Here is a 17173-nt window from a genome sequence, read left to right as displayed (position 1 = left end):
TTACCATTTGTACTGTAGCGTTTTAAATTTGGTGGAATATTTTCGTTTTTCTGTTTGCAAATGAATTTTAAAACGATCAATATATTATAGCATTTTAAGTTGAGATTCTAAATATCAAGTTTTGGTATTCAGCTGTTTTTGTCTTTTGTCGTTAAAACGCAATAAACTGGAATATTTAAAAGTTGTTTCGAGTCCCCTAATATAATATTGCAAGTCAGGTATACGGTTTTTCTAAGACGTATTAACTGAGAATATTTTTTTTGTCTTTGTTTACATTAATATTCCCCTATTCTCTGTATGTATTGTGAGGTAAAAAATTTCCAGTTAACCAATTTAAAAGTAAATACTCAAGAAGTTTTTTGTCGGTTCGTTGCTAAGAACGAGGTCAAAAAAGGGTAGATTGTTTGTTTGAAGTTTGTAGGCAAAAACTAGCTGTGAGACGTAAAGGGAAATTTATTTTGCGTTGAAATTTGTAAAATGTAAGGCATCGAGGAGTCGACATTTAAGCCCCAAGCAGAGCAGACAGAAGAGATTTTGAATCGCGAGTCGATTCAATTTTTTTTGGGTAATATCTTAAGACCGGTTAAGGTGATGATACTCTATGCAATGTGGCAGTTTAGATCAGAGTAATCACCCATAAGATTTGTGCAGTACACCGGCACTGATGAAATTTGGAAAATGTTTATATAGAATGTCCCCGTCGACAGCTTGATTTCCTCCATCAAGTTTCTGTTCCAATCGTTCCTGCCTACGTATGGAAATGGTTTATTTTTATTCAAGTTGAGAGTTATGTCCTTTGCAGCTCCAGTCCCATAGATGTTAACAAGTGTTTTTTTGAAAGTTAAGTGCTAAACAGTGAAATCAGGTAACAATTAACATTTTAATTTTAAAGTAAAGACAGACATTTTTTTTGCTAAAACAATAATTGCTTTCATTAAAATTTAAAGGATTTGTAATAAATAATAAATTGTAAATTTTATGGTTTAACAACTGTCATTTTAGTTGTTTTTTTTTATGTAATGTTAACATATGACAGCTAGCTTTGTTCTTTTCGATATTCATTTGTTTTGTTTGTTTAAAAAAAGGTTAGTCTCTGTGCGATAACATTTGTAAGTTTTGTAGTATCTCCAATCTATTTGTAAACGGAGTTTGTAAACGGACACATGTAAGTTTTTTTTTATTCTGTATTTGGCAACTATTTAAATAATATATTTTTTATGCCACTTATATGTTTGATAACTGTTTGTTTGAGACAGAAATAAATGTTTATTCCATTTCTCTGAACTACTTTGTTTATTTTAGTTTAGAAAATCTCCTAACCCTTATATGTATTTTTGATTTTAGGGAAGAAGAAATTTTCTTTCTTTTTACAGCAGGAAGTTTTCTTCGAAGCGGCGTCCAAATTTAAATAGCTAGAGGTAACCTTGTCTGCCATATCTTATTTCATTTTGTCCAGGAGATTTATGTAAGTACCCTTTTATTTTTTTTTGTAGCTGCCCCAATCCGACCCATTTATTTCAACTTATCCACGACCCCAGCTCTCCAGCAACCCCCTGAGTGCCGTTCGCACAAGTAACGATTGTTTTGCTAGCCTTATCTTCGCCCCCATAGTTTCTGTCCCCAATTTTCTACCCCATGCTCTTACCCTATGGTAAGCAAAATAATTTCGTTACAGTACAAAGTACCATTTGATGTAGAATTTATGCAAAACATGTTAAACGTTTTGGTAGGCGTAAATTTTTATAATGTATTACCAGTTTTATTCCAATTATATAAATAAAAAACTTATTCTAAAATATTGTTTTATTTCTTATAGGTACTTTTACTTGGAAAAATATTTCCATTTCACTACAATCACATCTGTTAATTTAGATATATACAAATATAAATTAATATTTATCATTACTAAGTAGTGGTGCAGAAAGGTTAACAATAACTGAAATAATATTTATAACGAGAGTCCATATAAGGAACTAGGAATAGATTAACTATTGCTTTAAGAATTTTAAAGATTTTTAGCCGGTGTATAGTTCTTTCAACGTTTACTATTGCTGAAACAATTTCAGCAGTACAAAGAGCATCTGTTTTCTTTTTCCCAAAAATGGCGGTCTTATTAAGGCGACTATCAAAAGAGCACTACTGTATAGCGACATATGAGATATCATAGGGCACTATGGATAAAATGTGGGATCGGCGAATATGCATCCCGGACTCTTTAGAGGTCTTGGCTCACGCCTATGTAACGCCCCATCGTCAAGGATTGTTTTATTTGCGATTTTCTTATCTTAGTTTTACAAGATACCATTAATGTTCGGTGATTAATAAATATATGTTTGGAATGTTAATGGTTTTTAATTATAGATCGTGTGTATATCCTGATTTCCAACCTCGATTAATATATATTTAAGTGTTAACTGTGATTAGGGAAAAATATTTACTTTTCAGTTAATTATGTGTGCATATCAAGTGCACATTATCAACACATAGCCTTGTACGAATTATTAACGCACATTGTCCTTTTATCGTTCATTAAAGAAAATCATTGACTAATTATTAGTTTCTGCAATTAACTATTATTCACACGTAGATATACTAAAAATTGCTATTTAAATTGTCACTGTAATTATAATTGAAAGCTGATGTATTAAAGATAGTGCTTGCATATTATAAACAATCAAAGAAAAGCAAAAAGAAAAAAAGTTACATAATCTCTAATGATCAACACTACAAGAAGAAACTTAAAATAACTATCAAGTTTTAATACGCTAGTAAATAACCATTTTGGGTAGTAAATTTGGATGTATGTTCCTATTACCCTCTACTTTAGTTTTGGACTAGCCAGGGTTGATTTTTCTTGGGGGTGAAATCTACCCCTTCTCGGGAGTGAAAACATACGTTTAAAATAAGTCCGGAAATGGATCAATTAACTAATTCTAAACTTTTATTCCATAGCATTTTTTCACTAAGTTAATTGCGAGTGAAAATATTCATTTTTCAAAATAAAAACCAAGTTTTCAGGCGGTTCTTCACAAATAACTCAAAAAGTAGGGGAAAGTCGGGTAAAATGGTTCTCTTGGGTAAAATGGTCCCCCAACATATTTCTTATAATTTTCATAAAGCCGCTGTTTAGCTTACTTTATTATAATCGATACTACTAGGGCCACTTATGTACGAAGCTGTGAGGATGTGCGAAGTAATTGTTTTTCAAAAACCTAAACCACAAAATCGTTTTTAAACTCACAGCTAACTTAACAGGGCCCAGTATTTCCCAATTGTTGGAATAATCTCGAAGTTATTTCTTTTTATATTTCTTATAGTTATCATATAGGAAGTTTACCTTTCGCATGTCATATTAAAATAAAACATTCGTCCCACAAAGATAATGGCACAAGCCTTTTAAGGTATCTAATCTATGTTTGTGTTTTTGTGTACCTTTTAACAACTAACCAGATATGTAAACATATTTACAAAATAAATGTTGCTAAACAAAATAAAGCGAAAGTATTAGTACGTACATGGTTGGAAGTAGAAGAATATTTTAGAAGGATGGGAGAAATGAGAAATAAATTGGATCCCGATATACAAAGAGTATGCGGAAACTAGTGATGGATTTAAGCTCAGTTATTAAAGAAATTAGCAAAAATATTTGCAAATATATTTTAGAACCTTTTAAAACAAATAACAGACTACGCCAGGGAGACACTATCTACTGTATACTGCTCAATCTGGCTCTGGAAAAAGTAATACGTATGTCACAAATCACAACCATTGGTTCAATATATAATATAATTCAATATCAATATTGTTGGGAAAACGGAAAACGCTGTACGAAAGGCGTATGTTGCATTAAAATAATCAGCTACAAAAATGGGTTTAATAATAAACACCAACAAAACGAAGTATATGAAAATATGCACGCAACCCCAAATCCTACGACCACTTGTTATAAAAAACGACGTCATCGAACCAGTGAACGGATTTGAACACCTGGAGGTGCTCCTTAACACTGAAAATAATGCTACCGCAGAGATAAACCGCAGAATTCGCACGGCCAACAAATGCTATTTCGGGCTCAATATCCTTCTTAAAAACATATAATAGAACTATACAAAACAATAATACGCCCAGTACTAACATATGGTTCAGAGGCCTAAACTCTAACAAAAAGTAATGAAAACATGTTAGGATGGTTCGAAATAAAAGTACTAAGACTACTCTATGGAGGAGTGAATGACAATGGTGTCTGGAGAAGACGATACAACTTCGAACTTTATAGAATATACTAGGAACCTAATATCGTAAAACATATTAAGATAGGACGTCTGAGGTGTAACAAAATGACCCAGCTAGAAAAACCCTCCTTGATAGACCCATTGGTCAGAGAAGAAGAGGAAGACCCAGAACAAGATTCCTTGATAACATCGATGAAGACATGAGAAATATGGGAATACGTGCTTGGCAGAGATAGGCGATGAATAGGGACGATTGGAGAGAAATTCTTGAGGGGACTACTTTTTTTGGTATGCCTCGAATATACCTAATTGTCCTCTAAATTAGTGCTAAGTTCACTAAGGTATTTTCTCTGTAGAAAAGATGCATCGTGAATCATTTTAACATTAGACGCAGCAAGTTTACTTGTATTTTTTAAAATGAACAGTAAATTCCTATTTCTAAGGGTAACCTAAAGCAGACGTGAGGAATTGTTCTGATTAATATTAGGTTTAATGACTTTTTTAACTTGAATGTTACGGTCATCAATTATATTTTTTATTTTATATATCAGTATTAATCTTACTAAATTAATTCGGCCAATTTGGACATAAAAATAGTGGTCAAATAACAAAAATTCCTGGAAAGTTAAATATTGGTGGAGAGCTGAGGTTTACCATTACAAATAAGATTTTGTGGTGATATTTATTTAACTGTTGTCTTTATTCAATTTATAATGTCTTTATTAAAAGGTTCTTATTTTAATTTATTAAAAAGCACGATAACTTATATTAATTTATTTATCACTAAAAATACATAATTTATTTAAAGGCAAACGTGACAATTAAAAATCGCGGGCGCGGTCTTCAGATCTTCACTGACCCTTCCAAATAAAATGTCCTGTTAATATATGCCAGTGCCGTTAGCTAGAACCATCGGCAGCCTTCTCGACTAGCGGCGAAATTATAACGGTAAAGGCGAACGGGTATTTTCACATCGGTTCGACCGTTTTTCTGGAAGGTCCCTTCAGGTAAATAGAAGCCTCTCGTAAAATCTAAAACATAAACATGTGAATAAAAACATGTTTACAGGTTAAAACTATGACTCATATTTTTACGTAACAATTTTAAAAATCCTCATCGATCGTATGTGGCTGCAAAAGTTATTCGGGATCAAAGGTCAAAATTTGAGGTTTTTTAGATTTTTTACGAAAACGGAAAAAAGTTTTATCAAAAAAAAATCTTAAATCAGAGTTTTAGATCTGTAAATTGTCTACAAAATATCAGGCACTTAAGACAAGTATAAATACCTATTTACTTCTCTTTATATATATATATATATATATATATATATATATATATATTATACATACTATTCTAAAAACATTTATTCAAAAGATAGTCAGTCCCTAACTGAATCACCTTTACCCACGTGGCCTTGAAAAACATCTGGCTATTCTATTGTCAGTAGGTCTCGTTATTTGTGGTATTTTATAGCTGTAAAAATGTCTCAGTTTTGCTGCAATACACGTGAATACACGTGGATTGCAGCAAATCATAAACTCGGAAAACTTTAATCGCTGCAGTGAAAAGACGACGTGAGGAGGAACGGGCTAGTACGTAAAAAATAAGTCCACCTTGTACTAGAACGCAAGTAATAATAATAGTCTCCCGTTTTATACCGCTGTCGCGGCTTTGGGAGTATAGCAGGGTAGTCTGCTATATCTAGGGCCTACGGTATACAAGGAAGGTAACATGGCCAGTGCTACGCTTCAACCGTCTATTATTACCCCTGGTTTTACCCAAGGTACTCATTTTTATTCAGGCTGAGTCGACCTGGGGCCTATAGACATTTTTAAAATGTCTAGATGTTCTTGCCGGCGGTGGGATTCGAACCCCGGACCACCGGCTTGCGAGTCAAGCATCCTACCGCTTGCGCTACGCAGGCCTTCATTTTAAAGACTAGAACGCAAGTAAGTGAATCAAATTTTTGTTTTAAAAAATATAGTTTATTTTATGGCAATGAAACCAATAAAGAAACTGAAAAAAAGAAAGCATAGCATCTTCGAAAAAAAATTTGTAACGTGACTACACTAAAATTCAAAGAATCCCTGTTGAAATTAGCTAAAGATCGCTCTGCGATGGAGAAAATTTTTTAATTCATAGAAACGAGTGATGATTGCCAGTTTTCGTTTGATGAATTAAGGAATGTTTATCAAGATGTAGCTTTAGATGACATAACTATAAAAATACAATTGAAATTGAAGTATGGCAGTGGAATTGAATTATTATTACAAAGAAGTTTGGTATACTATTAAGTTCAAACATGGCTAGGCAATCAACTGAATCCAGAAGACTGGGGTTGGAAATTAATAGATAATACTCTGGAACCGATTAAAACTTCACTCTCACCTGCTCCAGAAAAACTCTTCAACACTATTTTTTGCAATTTCAAAAAAAGGTTGTAGGGCCAAATGTGGCTGTAAACAAGTTGGGTTGCTGTGTTTTCCAGCGTGTACCAATTGCCAAAGTCAGTTTTGCTCAAATGTCCAGTTGAGTATAATCGAGGAAGATTCCTATAATTTTAATGAAGAGACCAATGACTCAGCCATATTTGAACAATTTATGAACATCCAGCAAGAGGAAGAGGAAAAATAAGAAATCGAAGAAGACTTGACTGTTGAACTAGACTTTCTAGAGTATGAATCAGATTAAAATATCTAAAGAAATCAAAACAATAGTTAACCCAATAATCAATAGCAATATCAATAATAAGGTAATATATGGAACTTGACGGGTATTGTTCCCTTAAATTATCCTAAAATTTTCATAACAATTAGTGAAGTAGGCCTACAGGGGAAACCACGGTAAATAAAACGCACCGCGTCACTAGATCATAGATGAATTTGAGGAAATTTTTGCAAATCATGTATAATGTGACTCTTAGAATCGCGATATCTCAGGAATGGTAACCCTTAGGAAAATAATTAAATAAACCATTATTGTAGAGAATTTTAAGATCTACAACTTTGGCATAAGGATTTTTTTGATAAAACTTACCGTTTTCGAGAAAAATCCTAAAAACCTCATATTTTGATCTTTGACCTCAAATAACTTTTGTAACGATGGGGATTTTTAAAACTTTATTTATAATGGTAAACCCCAGCTCTTCACCAATACCTGGCTTTCCAGGAATTTTTGTTACTTCAAATGTGTCCATATGGACCGAAGTAAAACTAAAATTATAGCTATTAATCTTGGTCATGGCCTCTTCTATGCTTGATTTGAATTTCTTGAGATTACAAATAATATTGTTTTCACGTGATTTACGTTATTATTCAACTTCCTGAGGGGGGGGGGGTAAAGCAGTAGAATGCGAAAACATGGAGTTGGTTCCAGTTTACTCCACTTAAGACTCTTAAGTGGAGTCCACTTAAGAAAAGTTGGGTCGAGACTGACGAGAGCGGATCAAATGGTCCTCCGAAAAGAAACAGTTTCCTAAATATTTAGAGGTGTTAATTTCAATTTATTTTTAATATTTTCTATCAGACTAGAACACAATAAATGATTCACGTTCTGCAATACCGAACCAAATGTTCTGATCCCTCAACACCATCTCCTGGACGATAGAAGTATATTGCAGATTAATAAATTCGGCCGTAGTTACAAGTTTTCAATTTCGAACTAAGTAACTTTGGTTCCTTGTTGCAGATATTTGTAACATGTAACAATTTTGGTTCCATCAACGAATATGGACGTATGCGTCTAGTCTTCCGTGGTGGGCACAACAAGATGCCAGTGGATGAAAGAAGTTTTGTAAGAAGGAACTACTTGATCAATAATGTATGATATTTAGCTTTACAAAAAAAAGTGAAAATAGTTTTTTATCGTTTAAAAGAGTTTTATAAATGATTTTAAATTAAAAAAAAGTTTAAAATAAAGATACAGAGTATTAAAGATGACGAAAATGAGTATATTGTCAAACAACAGGAACTGCATTTGGAACAAGCTGAATTAGGAAGAAAACAAATGAACGTTGACTTAACCAAGGCAATAGAAAATGGAAATATAGAAACTCTGAACTTTGATATAGATTACACGCGTTATATATTATATTTTACAAACGAGAGTTATAAAAAATCCACTTTTTATTTATGTCTCGAAGGACAGGCATGCCGTGAAGCTAAAAAAGTTGGGTAATATCTAAGAAAATATATATTCTCAGTAATTTTAGCGATAAAGTCGAACACATTATTCTGTGTTCGATTTTCTGTCAAAACAGGAACATTAGAATAGTTTCTCTAGAAACTAGAGATTTCTAGTTCCAGGTCATACGTTTATTCTAAATAATAGCATTTTTTGGAGATGTCGAATGTGCTCTTAAAGAACAATATATGTTTTCACCTGAGGAATGGTCATATAATGAAAACTTGTAGACAAAAACGACCCATTTATGTAAATATTATACTACAAGAAGATTTTGTGAGCACCGTAAAATTAGAAAAACAAATCATCAACAGATAAAAGTAAGACCAACGAGACAATAAGTTTGTACAAGCCAAAAAATAGTTGATTTTCTCAAAACTAAGTTATTGTCAATTGGTTCCTTTTTGCATAACGGAGTTCAAATGATTTGACTTTCCTCATATTGTGGATGAACCATGAATCGATCAATAAGATACTTTTTAGAATAGTTGTAGAAAAAGTAAACCTACATTGTGAAACTGAAATATGCCTCTAATAAAATAACAGAAACTCGTAACTCGACGACCATGTCAGAAACTATCATAATGTGGGTAGAAGGGATTATCCAAACAGGATATTTATATGGCTTCAAACAAATGCGATAAGGTAAAAACGTCGCTTCGCTTCAAATTTCTTTCACACAATCGGCGTAACCGTAACATTACCATATACTTGGCAAAAATGGCTCCGAGCAATAGATCCAAAATAATTGGACGCCTTCAAAGCATCCCTATTCTTTATACAAGGGGAACTCACTATGAAGTCGGATTTAATATGGTAAGTTTGTACATATTGTAAAACAATTATTTTCAGGATATATTTTTTTAATAAAGAATTATTTGGTATAAAGAAAAGAATCATTTCTTAACGCCTTCAGGTCTTGGTCACATTATTATTCTGTTGATTAAATTTAATTATAAATTCATTAGTACTTTGACCCTAGAAGTAATACACACTAAGTTTTACCTAGGAGCTGTGTGTCTCATATATAGTCACAAAATATATACTCAAATTGGACAGATATTTCATAAATTTCACAGAAATAATTGAGGTGTATTATTTTTTGTCAAATTATTTTATTTGAAGAATTTCAAATCATATTATAATATAAAAATGTGTAATTTTGTAAGAAACTTGTTCAAAAGATCGTGTCAAAGACTTTTTTTTCTTGGTATTTCCTGTTAAACTCTCTCCTCTATCTTTTCTCCTTCGTAAGGATGTAGTGGCGTCATGTAATTTGTTTGACTATTTCTGTCCAAGTATCTCTCTCTTGTGCGTGTTCTTTTGCTTCGGAGAATAAGTCATGTCCTTTATTTGGTTCGACCATCGTACTGGAGATCTTCCTCTGGATCTTTTACCCGCTACGTTACCTTCAACTATCATTCGCTCCATGCCTTCTCTTCTTCTAGTTATATGTCCAAAATATCTCAGTATATTTTGGTTGATAGTTGTGATGAGTCTAGTTTTTATGTTAAGTTCTGCTAGAATTAAGTTATTTGTGCGATGGGCAGTCCATGGTATGCGCAACATTCTACGGTAGACTCACATTTCAAATGTCATTATACGCTTTGAATCGCTTTTTTTATTGTCCAAATTTCTGAAGCATAGGTAGCGATAGGAAATATCAATGCTCGAAGAAGGCGTAATTTTGTGTTTTTTGTTATGTCAGTGTTCTTCCAAATTTTTGTGAGTTTAGCTGTTATTGATCTGGCCATTGTGATGCGTCGGCGGATCTCGTCTTCGCATCCTCCACTGCTAGTAATAACGGAGCCTAAGTAATTAAATTGACTGACCACTTTGTAACCTGCCATGTTTCTTATCTCTGCTTGGTTGTTTCTGATTATATCGATGATCATCACTTTGGTTTTCTGCATATTTATTTTCAAACCATATTCCGTACTCACCGTGTCTAGCCTATGCATAATTTGTTCCCGTTCTTCTGGTGATGACGCCAATATAACAGTGTCATTAGCATAAAGTAGGTTTTTAATTTTTCTTCCTCCTATCGTTGCTTCACCTTGCCATTCCCCAAAAACTTGGGGATACTGTGCATCCCTGTCGATTTAATTTGAAGTTTTTCGAAACCACATTATTAACTCTTACGTTAGCAGTATTATTTACATATAGTTTTTGTAATAAATAGATTAGATGTTCTGACGTACCCACTTCTCTAAGTATTTGCCAAATTTTATCCCATTTTACGACATCGAAAGCCTTGGAATAGTCAACAAAGCATAAATATGTTTCTATGTTAAACTCTTGGTATTTTTCGATAATCTGACGAATATTCTGTTAAACTAGTACCTTCTTCTTCTTCTTCCTATGCCGTCCCCATTAACGGAGGTTGGCGACCACATTTTTAAAGGCTTCTCTATCTTTTGCAACGTGGAATAATTCGTCTACAGTCATGTTTGTCCAGTCTCGAATATTTCGCAGCCATGACTTCCTCTTTCTACCTATTCCCTTTTTGCCATCGACTCTACCCTGCATGATGACCTGCAGAAGACTATATTTATTATTTCTTAGTATGTGTCCAAGGTATGCAGTCTTGCGTACTTTTATCGTTCTCAACAATTTTTTGTCTCGACCCATTCTTCTCAGCACTTCCTCATTGGTGACCCTGGCAGTCCATGGGATTCTCAACATTCTCCGGTATATCCAAAGTTCAAAGGCTTCAATCTTTTTAACTAGTACCAGAAAAATATTTATGAAAACTCTAGTCAAAAAATGTGGCAAACAGATATTTATCATTTTCATAGGTATTTCAACAATGTAATAACATATGGAATCACTTCAGAGGTCCAAGAAATAAGTGTACTGTTTATTTTAGTAATCTCAACAACTTAAGGAGTTCGATGTATTGTTCCATTAACTTCCACCGAGAAATTGATAAATTATTTAAAGATTCGTGATCTGTTATGTACAAAGGGACAGCTCGCTTTTACTCTAATAATTGCTCCATTAAATAATAGGTAGAATTCCATCATGTGCTTACATCTTGTACTAGTTGGTGGTTTGATAAATTGTTGGCAAAAGTTCTTAACGACTTTATTTCAACTTTTTTGTGCGCTCTCAGAGTGGTTAAAATGAGTAACAAATCGTCTCGCAGCAGCTATTACTTGTGTTATTTCTGTTAGAGACAATCGATTCCTCGAATTAATGAATAAAATACTTTCCAGAATCATATTTCGCGTCTCGTTCATCTTTTATTCTATTAGCCCCACTGTCATAGAATACTGGAACACTGGAGAATACGCTCAGGATTGCCCTCTTTTTAGTTTTTGTCGCAATTGGGCACGTAGCCCGTAAGAAAGATGGGAAAATTGATAATGTAGTGCAGTACTACGAATAAAGTACACCAGTTAAACCAAGATAAAATAAAGTGATAACTTTTAATTCAGTTGAAAATTAGTTAGGGAATTAGGGAATTCTGCAGCAATATTATGTAAGTTGAAATTAATTTTAAAACTTGTCCGAATGTTGGAAATAAGATCGCTAAATGTCTTCTTTCTGGTCAACTAAAGAAATATAAATATTAACTTTTATTGCCTACATACCTAGTACAGTGGGGTGCAAAATTTTTCTATACGGTACGTACTTTTAATTTTTCTGGTATCCCGTAATAATCTTTGTTCGTAAATACAGCCTAACAGTTTGCATGTCAGTGCTCTGGTGATCAAAGAGAATTGTCGTACCATTTTGTTCAGCTAATTATTATGTAATTTTTTTTATAGATGGTAAGATATAATGCCTATAATATCAAGATAATATGTTATAACTGAGGTTATACCTAAGTATTTTTGATAAATTTTACTATTTGAATTCATTTTGCAGTTTTACCCAGTTATAGCCAGCGTTCTTAAAATTCAAACAATTGTTCTGTGACAAAAATCTGAATATTGAGCTGAGACTGAGGTTTGTTGAATGTTACGTCTGGTCGCAACTATTGTACGGGGTAGAAACATGGACACTAAACGCGCAAATAGTTAAAAAGATTGAAGCCTTTGAACTTTGGATATACCGGAGAATGTTGAGAATCCCATGGACTGCCAGGGTCACCAATGAGGAAGTGCTGAGAAGAATGGGTCGAGACAAAAAATTGTTGAGAACGATAAAAGTACGCAAGACTGCATACCTTGGACACATACTAAGAAATAATAAATATAGCCTTCTGCAGGTCATCATGCAGGGTAGAGTCGATGGCAAAAAGGGAATAGGTAGAAAGAGGAAGTCATGGCTGCGAAATATTCGAGACTGGACAAACATGACTGTAGACGAATTATTCCACGTTGCAAAAGACAGAGAAGCTTTTAAAAATGTGGTCGCCAACCTCCGTTAATGGGGACGGCATAGGAAGAAGAAGAGACCCAGTTATAAATGTACCCCATCGAATTTTAGAACTATTTACTTAATATCTGATTTATCTAAGTTTGTCTTTTTGCTATCTGTTTTATTTTATTGATGTTTACTTGGATAATTTGTTAACATTCCATGATACGTTTATCTGGCTGAACTTTTGAGAAATAAAAATTGTTAATTTGTAGCCATTATTTGTTTAATGCTGTTCTATAATCTTCTCTTCTTCTGGTAACTAATAAGAAGGTAAATCTGATAGAAATATAGAGAGAAAGGTATGTGTGTTTGTTTTTTATAATGTAATTTTATTTTATCCTTCTCAAACCATTTTCTCATAGTCAATTGTCGAATTTTCCTTGTCCCTCGACAAAGGACTAGCTAGCGCCCTTTATTTTTTCCTTTCGTTTAGTACCAAATTCCCCCATTTTTATTGGTACATTTCAATTCCACCAAATTTTTTAAATATTCCAAATCTATTGATCCACGTCCTAAATCTCACCCTTGTGTCCTTTAAAATACCTGAGCGCTGGTTTGCAAGGTGAACTAACTTGCACCTGAATTTTCTTCTTCTCTTTTCATCCCCCACTTCTCATCCAGACAAGTTACGTTACAATATTATTACTTACCTTTATACATTATCTCACTGTGTGTATCCTTTTTTTTGTCTCTAAAAGACAATTTTTTAGTCTCTAAAAGACAATTTTTTAAGTTATGATCAAAATAATGAGTTTAAAGTTTTGATTGTTTATTTAAAAATAGTTCCACTAAAAAATTGATAAATCCCTAAAGGAGAGTCTTTTTGTAATATCTCATACTCCACATTTCAACTGACAAACCCTTGTATAAATTTTTGTGACGAAAATAGTTTATTTTTTACCAACTTGATTGACCTCTTAATATAAATATAGTAGGAACGTTGTGAATTGCAAAAATTTTGTTTTTAACTATTATATACCTATGTCATTTTAAAATACAAGGACTGCTTGAACCTTGAAAACCAGTCCTTTACACAATCTCCTTCGACAAAAAGTAAATAAAAACGCAACTGCAGTGAATAAATTTTTATTTAAAAATAAATCTGCACACAAAAAATATTATAGGCACAATCCTTGTCCAATTAGTAATGTATCTTATTAATTATATTATTATTATATCATATTATTATCTCCATATCGTTGTAAGAAATCAAAAGATCTATTTTTAAAACAGTATCAACAATACAAACAAAAGTAGGGATTTAAAACAAACTATCTTCCAAGTATATATGAATTATTTATAGTCGACCAGCAGTATTTAAATAAACCGTACGTACAAGGTCGTTTAAAAAGTGCTTGGTATACCATAAAGGACCGGTATATTTTTCAACTCTGGGAAATCTGTAATAAATAATATAGGTACATATAAAGTTGACTGGAGGCGCAGAAAAACAGTTGATGCTGTCTTATAGCTCGTGTATTTGGCGGTCAAGTGCGAGATTTGTTTAAAAATGCCCGTAACTGAAAGCATCGGCAGACGTCAGGATATACCTATTTTGTATACAAGAGGAACTCATTATGAAGTAGGATTTAATACTGTGAGTATCTATATAATAATACATCAGCTCGACAAGTGCTAGTTTTTCCCAATATTTACTTAGAAATATCAACCCTGCAAAATTTTGAAGTAATTTTTTTATTAATATACCAACCAGCTGAGGGTACTTTATAATACAATATGATCAAAAAGATCAATGAGCAGTTCTCTTATAACCTAAATTGTTACAGTTATTTAGTATTATTTCTATAGTCACTAACTTACAGTAATATTTACACTTTACACTACAACTATTTTCACTTCACTAACTCTTCTTGTTCTTCTTCCTTCTTGTAAGTAGGCTTTAAGGCCTGTTTATTCTTCAATACTAGCCTCTCAAATTGTTTAAATTATCGCACCATCTTTTTCTTGGTCTGCCAATACTTCTTCGTCCATTTGATGACTATCCCATCCTCTGCCATTCTACTAATGTGTTCGTTCCACTCCTGTTTCCGTTTTGTCACCCATACATTTATGTCTTCTATATTGCATGCTTTTCTTATGTTTTCGCTTCTCTCCCTATCCAACAGACTTTTCTCTGATATTCGTCGGAGTATTTTCATCTCTGTTGTTTCTAATAGTCGTCTAGTTTTAGATGTGTTAGGTCTGGTCTCCGCCGTGTATATATATATTTTGTTTTTGTGTCTTGTCTTAGGTGTTTGTTCTTCCAGATTGTGTCATTAAGAGATCCCGCCTGCTTTACTTGCATTTAAGCTTTGTTCTCGTATTTCTTCTTCACCATCTCCGTAGCTAGTTATATATATTCACAGATGTCTTGGATGCAGAGGAATCTTGCTTCCTACTTTATTATTTTCCCATAAATTTCGATTTTTCATCGTAGTGGGTATTTAAATGTCATACATTTGGTTTTTTCTGCTGAAATTATCATATTTCATTTTTTGGCTGTTGTATTGAAGATGTATGTTAATCTTTGGTGCTCGTCTTCTGTCTCGGTGATTACTGCAGCGTCGTCTGCATAACATTATATATGGAATTTTTTGTTCCCCATTCTGTAACCATGACTTTTACTTTGTATTATTTCGTCCATTATTATATTAAAGAGAAGTGGGTTTAACGAGTCACCCTGTCTGATTCCGCTTTGTACTGGTACACTACAGCACTTCCTCATTAGTGATCCTGGCAGTCCATGGAACTCTCAACATTTTCCGGTATATCTAAAGTTCAAAGGCTTCAAGCGTCTTAACTATTTGCCCTTTTAACGTCCATTTTTCTACCCAGTTCATAGTTGGGACCAGACGTAATATTCAACAAACCTCAGTCTCAGCGCAGTATTCAGATTTTTGTCACAGAACAATTGCTTGAATTTTAAGAACGCTGCCCTTGCCATTTCTATTCGTACCCTGATCTCTTGGTCTGGATCTAATTTTGTGTTGATGTAAGCTCCCAGATATTTATATTTTGTCACTCTCTCTATTTGCTGTCCACCAAGAGTTAGTTGTTCAATATTTATTGGACTCCTTGATACTATCATAAATTTGGTCTTATCTGTGTTGATGTCAAGTTCCATTTGAATGCATTCACTATATCGCATGATTCTAATATTTTCAAAAAAATTTAATGCCATATTACTGACTCTGAAAAAGTCAATCAAGTCTGGTATTTTGTTCACATCAGTCGGCCAGTACGAGTAAGTTGGCTTTCTAGTGGATATCGCATTGCATTGTTTACTAGCCTTAAGTAGTTTTCTATCTTTTGTGATTATTAACTTCGATCCACATTGAGGGTGGATCCACACACAATGTGGATTCAGGAAGGACAGAAGCACGCAAGACCACATATTCACAATAAGACAAATAAGTGAGAAAGTAATCAATAAAAATAGAGAAATACATATATGCTTTATTGATCTGGAAAAGGCGTTTGACAGAATACAAAAAAGGACGTATGGAGGACATTAAAGGAAAGAGGAGTTGATAGGATAACAATTGATGTAATAAAGGATATGTACAATAATAATACAAATACGGTGAGAACCAACAACGAGGAATCCGAAGAATTTACTACAAGTCAAGGCGTCAAACAGGGATGCGTGTTGAGCCCACTGCTGTTCTCAGTGGTACTGGATGAAGCAATAAAGAAAGCCAAGAGAAAAATGAGAAAACTAACATTAGGACACTGGCAAATGAAACAGACTCAACTATCAGAGCTTCTATTTGCAGACGACATGGTTTTCATAGCAGAAAACAGAGAAGACCTACAGAACAACCTTGAAATCCTAGAAGAAGAACTGTCAAACATAAATATGAAAATAAATACAGAGAAAACAAAAACAATGATAATTTCAAATAAGAGAAAGACACACGCAATACAATTAAACGGAAAACCACTAGAACAAGTGGAACATTTTAAATACCTAGGAGCAATAATTGAATCAAACGGTAGACAAGACATGGAAATAAATGAGAGAATGGGACGAACAGGAAGCTTATTTAACACTATGAAAACAACATTTTTGGGGAAAAAAGAAATACCGGAGAAGGTAAAAACGGCAGTCGTTAAATCAGTAGTTAGACCTACAATCATCTATAATCGCGAGTCATGGACATTGACTGGGAGACAAAAATCTCGAGTCAATGCTATGGAAATGAGGTTCCTGAGGAAAATAGCTAACAGAAAGAGGACAGACAAAATACGAAACGAAACAATCAGACAAAACCTAAAACTAGAACCAATAAACGAAAAAATAGTAGAGGGCCAACTAAGATGGTTCGGGCACGTGTGTAGAATGTCGAATGAAAAATTAATAAAACAAGTGTTTGAAACGAGAATGC

The 17173-nt window shown here is 33.4% G+C and overlaps 1 protein-coding gene across 2 annotated transcripts in view; it reads left to right on the top strand.

The window, feature by feature from the left end:
• The first annotated feature begins 9065 nt into the window (after positions 1-9065).
• t (C45 family peptidase tan) overlaps positions 9066-17173 on the top strand; it is a 39035-nt gene continuing 30927 nt past the window's right edge. Inside the window, exon 1 of one of the 2 annotated variants that reach the window (XM_072524060.1) lies at positions 9066-9230. In XM_072524060.1, coding sequence (XP_072380161.1) covers positions 9135-9230 — 96 coding nt within the window. In that variant the 5' untranslated portion in view covers positions 9066-9134. Of the gene's footprint in view, positions 9231-14176; positions 14383-17173 lie in introns of those variants that run through there. The other variant, XM_072524061.1, reaches the window with a different exon arrangement.

Source organism: Diabrotica undecimpunctata, chromosome 2 (genome assembly GCF_040954645.1).
Source record: "Diabrotica undecimpunctata isolate CICGRU chromosome 2, icDiaUnde3, whole genome shotgun sequence".
In the NCBI taxonomy this organism is placed as follows: Eukaryota; Metazoa; Arthropoda; class Insecta; order Coleoptera; family Chrysomelidae; genus Diabrotica; species Diabrotica undecimpunctata.
Note: the sequence above shows the minus strand (reverse complement) of the source record. Positions and strands in the feature narration are given on the sequence as shown.